Source organism: Podospora pseudoanserina, assembly GCF_035222485.1.
Source record: "Podospora pseudoanserina strain CBS 124.78 chromosome 7 map unlocalized CBS124.78p_7, whole genome shotgun sequence".
Lineage (NCBI taxonomy): Eukaryota > Fungi > Ascomycota > Sordariomycetes > Sordariales > Podosporaceae > Podospora > Podospora pseudoanserina.
The window spans coordinates 748,827-758,430 of NW_026946671.1; the positions used below are offsets into that span (position 1 = coordinate 748,827).

General features: G+C 52.7%; 2 protein-coding genes and 1 non-coding gene across 3 annotated transcripts; 2 read left to right on the plus strand and 1 right to left on the minus strand.

The window, feature by feature from the left end:
• Positions 1 to 1,071: 1,071 nt before the first annotated feature.
• TPT1 (tRNA 2'-phosphotransferase) lies at positions 1,072 to 2,061 on the plus strand (the record flags this gene model as incomplete). Its single annotated transcript, XM_062950524.1, has 2 exons — positions 1,072 to 1,168; positions 1,340 to 2,061. 2 exons carry the CDS (start codon positions 1,072 to 1,074, stop codon positions 2,026 to 2,028), a joined length of 786 nt encoding a protein of 261 aa, XP_062796548.1. The 3' UTR covers positions 2,029 to 2,061.
• Positions 2,062 to 2,571: 510 nt separating this feature from the next.
• Positions 2,572 to 5,472, minus strand: CPP1 (tyrosine/serine/threonine protein phosphatase; the record flags this gene model as incomplete). The annotated part of the gene is made up of 1 exon (XM_062950525.1): positions 2,572 to 5,472. One exon carries the CDS (start codon positions 5,470 to 5,472, stop codon positions 2,572 to 2,574), a length of 2,901 nt encoding a protein of 966 aa, XP_062796549.1.
• A 3,695-nt stretch (positions 5,473 to 9,167) lies between these two features.
• On the plus strand, positions 9,168 to 9,263 carry QC764_0104160. The gene has a single exon. It is a non-coding gene; the product is annotated as a tRNA-Ile (tRNA).
• The last annotated feature ends 341 nt before the right edge of the window (positions 9,264 to 9,604 follow it).

Sequence of the window (9,604 nt, forward strand, 5' to 3'; positions counted from 1 at the left end):
TGAAACAACAGGAAACACCTCTTCATGACCACATTGGATCACTTCCCAAGAAGGGCAATTATACTTGGCCAATGGACTTGATCCTTTCCCAAGTCAAACCTGGAGAAAGAAAGCACACACGCGATATAAAGCAACTTCAGGATCGCATCCTATCTTTCAACACCTCTAGAGCGAAATACCCATCCATGTCCATAAATTGGTTCTTAGTTTGAAGCTGCATGGTAGCCTGATTTTGAGAGCCGTGCTGCTGCTTTTAGACAACACACTGAACACTTGAGTGGGTTTGCCAGGTTGTTTGAAGCAATAAACCACGTAATCATGCCGAATTTCGAGAACTGCTAGAGGTAAGATTTACACAATAGGGCTGGCTTGTATTTCAGGGCATATTAGGGGCCTTTTCCCATCAGTTTGCATGCCTCGAGCTAACAAAGATGTCGACAAACGAGGCGCTTGACCTAAGTATGCCTCGGCCAGTGACTGAGGTTCGGGGTGGTGTTCTGAGGCTAGAGCACTCGGAGGGCTGAGATGTGCTATGCAGTGGTGAAGTCTTGGTCTGGGTGCTACTGGCTTATTGGCGGCGTGACTCACTGCTGGTTCAGGGGGCCTTGTTACTGAGTTTGGCTTGCCGAGTGAGCAGTCTCTACATGGAAGGCAAGTTCACCTGAAATTGATGAAATATAAAGTTACCGATAGTTCTTTGACTTTTGAAGTAAACAGACACAGAAACCAGCAACAAGTGCATTATCCAACTCATTCTTGCTTCACACCGAGAATAGCACTCACAACCCTAACCCGACAACTGCAAACTGTTTGTGCGTGTGGTAACCCCACATTTTCACCTCTCGCTCCTCATCATCCAAAACTCACATTCATCTCTCATCCCAACTTATACAAAGTGAGCCTCCCGCATTTTGTTCTATTTCTCCCAACCAGACTGAATGCTCAAACACCTCAGTCCATCCCTTAAAACCGCAACAAGACTCACCCAACTAACCACCACCCTAACCAGCTCACTCAACCCTCACTTTCACTTCTCACCCCGCTTATTCACCTTCACAACCACCCCCCAAAATGGACGACAAAGCAGACCTCATCGCCGACCAACTCTCCCAAACCACCTCCTCATCCCGTGGCGGCGGTAAACGCGGCGGCAGCCGAGGAAGAGGAGGTCGTCCCGGAGGAAGAGCAGTAGACCTCTCCCGCGCCCTCTCCCGCCTCCTCCGGCACCAAGCCTCCAACGCCGGCATCGACCTCGACAAAGAAGGCTACGCCCCCTAGATAAAGTCGTACGTCCTCCCCCCCTTCCCCTCCCCAACCAACTAACCCCCCTCCCCTCTAGCTCTCCTGGGGCCCCTCAAATCCCTCAAACCAACCTTTCCCGAAATCCTCTCCGCAGTCAAAGACTCAGACAAGCAACGCTTCGCCCTCAAACCCCTCCACTCCTCAACCTCAACATCCACCGACCCAAAAGACTGGCTCATTCGCGCCAACCAAGGGCATTCCATCAAGCTCGACTCGGACGCCCTCCTCAAACCCCTATCCCTCACCCCAGACCTCTCAAAAGGCCAACTCCCCATCCCGCCCACCGTCGTCCACGGCACCTTCTTCGCCTTTTGGCCCCTCATCAAATCAACCGGCGGCCTCAAGAAAATGGGGAGGAACCACGTCCACTTCAGCACTGGACTCCCCGACGACGACGAGGGCGTCATTTCTGGGATGAGGAAGGATGCAGAGTTGTTAATCTACATTGACGTGCCAAAAGCAATGAAAGAAGGCAACCTAAAATTCTGGATGAGCGAGAACGGGGTTGTCCTCACAGAGGGAGAGGATGAGGAGGGGATAGTGAGCTCAAAGTACTTTAAGGAGGTTGTCGGGCGGGATGGGGCGTTGGTGGGCGTTATCTGGAGGGATGGAGAGCCCGTGGATGGGGGTGATTTACCTCCAGGGTTGAAGATCAGGCAGCCTCATGGCAAGGGGGCTGGGAGGGGAGGGAAACGGGGTGGGGGAGGAAGGGGAGGAGGACAGTAAAGATAATGCCACACGTCAAAGCTTTTTGGCGAGGTAAAATATTTTATTTTTTTTAAAAAAAAACAACATTTTACATCCAAAACAACAAAGAAAAACCCCCCAAAAAATGCTTGCTATTCAAAGCCGACGACTCTGCGGTCGTCGTGTGAGTGATATACATGTATGTGTGTGTGTGTGTTTTTCTGAGCAATGCTAAGCTTACAACCCAACCAACTACTTCCTCGGAGGAAATAAACTGGTATTATATACCCATTATCCATCCATCTCCATCCACCACCTCCTCGCCCTTCCCCCCAACTCCCCAAAAAGGTTTCAGCCAAAAAGTAACTTTTCCTTCTTCAAAAACTCCAACAAAACCCTCGCTTTGCTCGCTTGCGTGCGCACACCAAAAACCACAACAACACCAACCAAAAAAAAGGGGGGGTTCTGTCCAAATTTCCCCCCCGCCAGCTTTCAAAACCTACAACTCCCCAGCATACCAATACAGATTCATATACAAGTCCAACACAAAAAAAAAATCAAAAATCAAAAAAAAAAAAAAAATCAAATCATCTCGTCGATACTCCTCACAATAGGCGTCTCCCCCAACGTTGGCGGACTCCTGGGATCCTCATTTTGCATCGGCCTCCCAAAAGGAAAAAACGGATCCCGTGGAAACATCGTCTCCCTCGGCGAAAAAAGCCCCAGTGCCTCGTCGGCGGGTGTAGGAGGAGCTTGAACCACCTCCGCAAACTGCGCCGCTGCCACGGCAAGAGCCTGATGAAGAGGGTTATTCGTCATCACCTCGGCCCTAGGCGAGAGGGTTGGGTCGCTAGCATTCGGTGGAAAGCCTCGCATGGCAAGAATATTGTCCCTGGGCGGAACGGGCGGCGGCACAACAGGAGCGATATTCAGAGGCGCGAAGCCAAACGTGCCCATAGACCTCTTCTTCTCGAGGGTTTTCGGTGCTGGCGACAGCTTCAACGGTGCGAGGCTGACTTGTGATGACTTCTTTTCCAGCTTCTTGGGCGGCGGGGTGAGATTGATCGGTGCAAGAGTAACTTCCGACTTCTTCCTCTCCACCGTCTTGGGAGGCGGCGCAAATGTCATCGGGGCGAGCTTGAAATTGTTTTCAGACTTTTTCTTCTCCGGCTGTGACGGCGGCGGAGCAAAGGTCATCGGCGCAAATCCAAAGGTGCCGTCTGAGGCCCCAAATCTATGCGCGCCAAAGCCTGGTGAAGCTGGCGGCCTGGCAAAGGGGTCTGGTGGTGGGAATCCTGGAGACATGGGAGGTCTCGAAAGATCGAGTGGTGCCAAGTTTTGCGATGCTGGAGGCTTTGAGATGGTAAGAGATGCAAAGCTGGGAGGCGCAAAGCCGGGGGATTTTGGCGGCTCGGCAAATGAGCCAAAGCCGGGTGATGGCGGTGGTCTTGACAGAGAGAACGACCCAAAACCTGGTGATGGTGGTGGCTTGCTCAAGGTAAAGGAACCGCCAAAGCCAGGAGAGGGTGGCTCTCTGGAGATAGTAGGAGGCACAAACCCTGGAGATGGCGGTGGTCTCGCGAATGAGCTGTCCGAAGAAGCAAACCCGGAATCCAGCTGCGAAGGGACGAGGAACGAATCGATATTAAAACGGCCAAACTTCCCAGGATCCGACTCGTCCTCTTTTTCGGTCCAGGAAAAGCTGGAAGGCGCGGATGATGGGCCAGGCGAAATGGGTTCACCTCTGTTTGGCGTTGAGTTGCCCCTTGCCCTGCTGGGGCTTCGTTCAGGGCTCCCAGATCTCGAGGCTGGGTCTTCGCTTGGTAGTGGTGCGGTGAGAGGCTCTTTGGGCGGTGCCTCGATGTGATCTGCGGATAACGTCGCCCTGTGCATTGGGCTCCTCCCGGATCGCGACTTCAAGCCAGCACTCGGGACAGCCAATCTCTTCCTCGACGAGACTTCTTTCTGGAAATCTTGCAAGCAGTACATCAGCCTCATATTGGGACTGATCCACCTGCTCTTCGCCTGGGCCGCGTAGTAAGCATCGTTGACGGTCAGGTCGGGATTTTGATACAGCCCGTAGGCAATGATCAAGCTGGCAGATCTGCTGGCACCCTGCTGGCAGTGGACCAAAACTTTCTTGCCGTCCTTTGTCCGCCTTTCGATTGTTTCGCAGAGCCCCATGAGATCCTTGCCAATATCGGTGTTGTGATCCCAGGGAATGTGAATATACTCTGGCTCCTTGAAAGACTGGGCCTTGGGGGTCGTAGGCGTGTCAGCTGAGCTTCCATCTGGGAAATACTCAAAGGCGGTCGCAAAGCTCGAGTTTGTTACCGCCGTATCTGGCTCCACGGGAGACATTGTTTGGCCATCCGAAGCCGCAGAGTCCTTTCTGCTAGCGTAAGGCTTGAACGGGTTCATAACCTCACGAGCGACATTGATCACCACGTCAAAGCGAGACGCTTCCTCGGCAGTGGGCTCGAGGTACAAATACACATTGTCGCTATAGATGGCGATTGGGCCGTCGGGGTATCCGGGCGTTTTCTGATCCTCGTTATTTTCGACCTCGTGGAATGGCTCAAACTCATAAGCGGCGCGGTTGGCGATTTGTGTTCGTATTGGTGAATCTTCTTCCTGGATGGTTGATCCTAAGCCAGGTGCCACGGCAGGCTTGGGTGGTCGCAGGAAAGAAGACAATCCTGTCTCATTTCTCTCCAGCACTGTTGGAATAGTCATGCCTCCCGCGGGACCAAATGTGGCCGACTTCAAGCCTGAGAGCATATGTGGCGACGAAGTGGAATGCTTCAGAGCGCGGCGCTGCAGAATGGGACCAACCGAAACTGATGGTGAGCTAGGAACTTCGAGTGTTGTGCGCGCAATAAGATCCGAGGTGCTGGTCTTGAGGCTGAGCTGACTTGGCTTCCGCTTCGTGGTAGGAATTTTGGGTTTGATGAAAGAGGGAGAAGATGGCTCAGACACTTCGGTCGAGGATAGTGACGGTGGCTGGATCGAAAGCCCCTTCATGTTCTTTGGCCGCCGGGGAACTGGCGATGTCATCGGCCGCTCCAAGGTTCGGCCAGAGGTGTTGATGGTGAGGTTGGCCAATCCATGGAGACCACCGAAAGAGGCAGGCGCAAAAGGCCGAAGAGGAACAAGATTAATCGGAGAATCAGGGGAGGATGATGGTGAGGGGTCAGAAAGATCCGAGGAGTCTGTGCAAGACACGGTGGTGGTTGGCGAAGACTCTGCAGATTCGGCGGTGGATGTGCTGTCGTGATGCTTGTGAATGGAATCTGAAGACAAGACGCCGGGCCGCAGGGCCGGCTCCGAGTCTCGTGGCAGTTTTGTATCCTCCATGACTAGCTTGGGGTCAACAACTGTGACGGTATTTGAGGCGTCCACAATTCCGTTTTCCACGTCCAAAACAGTCATAAATGAGGGTATTTGGTCCTCATACAGCCTGCGAGGCGCGGCTGAAGGCATATTCGGCAGTGTTTGGAGAGGCGAAAAGTGCGTCGCCGTGATGTTCCTCCGTCTTTTGCTCCGGTCCAGTCACAAGTTGGCCACCCGGTCTCTTGACCTCCCCGCCGTCTGATAGTCACCGAGAGGCAAAAAATAGAAAGCCGAGGTCTTTCACCACCGGTGTTGAAATTATGGAACTAGTGTGTGTGTGCGTGTGTGTGTGTGTGTGTGTATGTCGAATTGAGTCGGCACACTGGTTGAATCGAAGGTCGACTACAAGACTAGGTTTCGGACCAAAGGGACAGCGCTGCTGAATCCGATCCACACTTGGCGAGTGTTGAGTGAAGTGAATTTAATTAGTGTGTCGCAGGAAGAAAAGAGAAGCAAAAGAGCAAAGAAAATCCGTGAAATTGACAAGGGCGCACGATGTTGTCGGTGTTGTCTGAGGCGGGCGCGTAGACTCGTGGTGGAGGCTGGGGTGATGGTCTCGCTAAATGGTTGCGCGGAGAGACGGCGGCGCAGCCAGAGCAGGAGGAGACGAGACGAGACGGCGGATTCAGGATCAGAAAAGATGAGAAGGAGAAAGGCGTCAATACATGGTCCTGTCTTCACACAATGTCGAGAGTCGACGGGAGCAGGCAGGAAGAGAAGACCGGAACCCGGGCTGAAGGGATTGACGGGTGAGAACAGCGGGGCCTAGGTTTCCTTTGTCTGGGAGGGAACAAGAAGAACCGAGTCTCGGGATCCCGCTCGAGTGCCGTCCGACAGCTTCCTTCGTCTGGGGTTTGGAATTTGAAAAGTGAAGGGAAGGGAATGGTTTGGCAAGAAAGGGAGAAAAAAGGCGTCTCGATGGGAGGATGGGAGAGAGGAAACCCGCGCTGTGGCAGTGGCAGCAACGCACAGAAAGCGCTGAATGGGGAGGGCAGGACAACTAGGCCTGGGCAGGCAGAACACCCCTGGACACCAGCATTCCTCCATCTGCACCAGAACAGAACGCTGAGGAGCCCTCTGCGTGGGGAGCACTGGCCCTGTGGCCGCGAACAGGGGGTGTTCAGCCAATCAGAGAGCGTCCTCCAACACCGGCGGCTAGCGGCCTTTGCGACTTGCTTGCTTTCAAACAATCCATGCTATTAATAGACAGTGCGACCGTGGATGCAAAAATTGGACGGCACTCCTGATTGGCTGGCTGACCCTTGCTGCACTGTCCGACCACGATTTGATTTCCCTCGATTTTCCCCCAGAGATGTGCCTCGACCTCTGCGCTTCGGCTGCGCTTGATCCTTTCCACCTTCTGCTTCTGTCAGAATGACTCTCCTATTATTACGAGAAGCTATCGCCTCGCCGAGGTTGTTTTCTTCCTTCCACATGTATGTTCCGTCTACACAGCGCTTATATTGCTTATACATCGAGTTGCAATATGGTAGGTAATTAAGGAACATAAATGAAGGACTGTTGGCGCCAGTTGCCGACGTCCCCCACACCATTAGCCGCTCTTTCTTCAACTTTCGCAGTTCGGCCCATGACTCCGGTTCGCAGAGCGGTCATCTGATGAAGCTGCTGGATATCGAGCAGCTCAAAGTCCGGCCGAGACAAGATTCTCGGTTGCATCAGTCAGTCCACCGAGTGCAAGAACACAAAAGGAAGTGTGCTGAACCGCTTTGTATACAGTTTCCAAGCCTTTGATGACCGGTCTGTTTGAATTATGTTCAACTTTCCGCGTCGAACTATCTCGCCCTGCCGTCTTGTTGTTTTCTTCTTCTTCTTCTTCTTCTTCTTATTATTATTATTATCATTATTACCTGTGATCATGAATTTTATTCTCATGTTGAAGAAGTCAACCTGTTCCTGTGGAGACGGACAGGCTCTCGGTGGGATCTGAAACAAGCCAAATTGAAGAGGTGGAGCGTGTGGAATTGCCCTGTGCGCTATTAAATAATTTCACATGCCGAGTGTGGCATCGAAACGCCAAGAGCTGAACACCGCAGAGCCTCAAGACTTCTCGGACACAAGAACGCCAACAGCTGAGTGACGTGCTCTCGTCGAGACCGGCCCGGACCTTCTTCAGTCCATTTTGGACGGTCCAGATTGTGACTGCTGACAGTTTGACAGCCTAGTTTCAACAACAATCCGCCTCCAGCCTGCCAGACTCCGTGCGGAGTTAGCGATAGATTGAACCTCACGTGCCCATGGTTCAGGCCTTGGAGTCAATACCCAGTGCTGGGTCAATGACGCATAACCTGGCGGGAACACCACGTGCTTACGATCCGTCGTTGCTTCTATTGCGGAACGTGTCTGGCGCACCAAACTCGGTTTCCCGGCTGGTAATACCTCTCTTGATAGCAGTAAAACGAACACTCCTCCGTCTCAACTTTGCTGCGCTCCTGTGTCAAACGGCGCCCATTTCTTGCTTCAGCACGCAAGGGGAGCATGATACATTCCCAATATGGGTCCATTTTGCTCCTTTTCAACAACACTGGACGATAAATACGGGGCTTTGTTTTCCAGACAGGTCAAGTTTCAAACAGCCTCCAGGGTTTCTGTTTTTCTCTCCTCGTCTGGAGTAGCAAAATAAAAAAAGCTTCGAGCTCGCCAACGTAGACGAGGTAGTACTCGGTCGGGTATCCGTTCCAGCAAGTTACCAGGTTCCTGGCGATTGCGAGCTTGTTCGTCATACTTTTGATGCCCCCAAACATTCCACAAATCTGCTTCAAGTTTGGGCCGGCATTTGTACCCCTCGATCCACACGTCTGAAACAATGTCGTCCAAACGAACGAACCACCACAAGGGTGACATGGCGTCGCAAGGACAAGCTGGATTGAGCGTGCTCGCTTCCGGTCTGATTGCTCGACGGACCTCGGAAAACCGTGACGTGACCCCTTCCGGGTCGGCCTGGAATCGGGCCTCCCCCGCCATGCGAGAGATGGGGCCGGAAAGTCGGCCGTGTGGGGTCCGAAAAGCTTGGTCTCGGCACCGGAGCGGCCATGACTTGAGGCCAGACTCCAGAATTCGCGGAAGCGCCCGCCGTCACGCTGACGGTCGGTAACGCCTTGTCCTCGCTGTCATTCCATTAATGACATTTCCAGCTACCCAAGTAAATATCTCAAGCTCGCCGTCAGTTCCGTTCTGACTCGACCTCCTATGCACCCCCTGCATCATGCTTCCGACTACGGATATGTGGACTCGACCAAGCTGCCAAAAGACAGCTTGACGTCTGCAACGTTGGAGCATAACTGCAAAAACTGTCAGCTAGGATCGGCGAGTTTGCTCGGTTCTCGTGATGGCAAGAAAAAGCAATCATCACACATGCACCAGAGAGGCTCAACTGCATGCTCCGTATGCAATTTGTAATGAGAATGGTGTTGAGAAAAGGTTCTGATTCGTCAGCTGTGCATCTCTGTCCCAAGACCTGTTGGACCAACCCCCCGTGGATGAACACGGTGCCCCCTTTTTCATCCCCTTCCTCCCGTTCATGGAGATGGATCATAGGTGCAACGCCTCAACACAACATGCCCGTCCGTGGCAATACAATAGTGAAGAGTGAGAGAAGGAGTTTGTGTTCGCCTACACCCAGGTCCGCATCCGTCGAGCCCAACCCCGTTAAATGCATTCCAAGCGGGGAAAGGGCGTGCCGGACCTCCTGCAAGCCAGAATGGCGCCACCAAGCACACAAAGCTCCGTACTTGAGCTCAATTTCAAGACCCCGTTAACAATCCGTCGGTCCGGTGGTGTAGTGGTTATCACATCGTTCTTATAGTTGAGCTTCAGCAACTCATCATATGCGAGGGTCCCGGGTTCAACCCCCGGTCGGACCAACCCTTTTGCCTCCTTTTTCAAAGTGCCATTCGACTAGAGGTCGCCTGCCAATTTTATCATTGTATCCGATCCAATTTTTCCATGACGGATGTTTGGTTGTCTGGGCCCTCCCAGACAAAAGAAATCGAGGGTTGAAAGGCCCGTCATCGGGCACCAATCTTTTCTCGTCCGAGTTTGCGCAAAAGGATTCTTGACATCTGGGACACCCCTGAATTTTTGTGTACCACAGCAAAAGAACTGTTCTGTGCTACACAACTTGAAAACCTACCCTACACCGACTACCAGCTTCTCTTTTGCCATATGTTCCTATCATGGCATGCCCCAGACGCACGCTCAAACC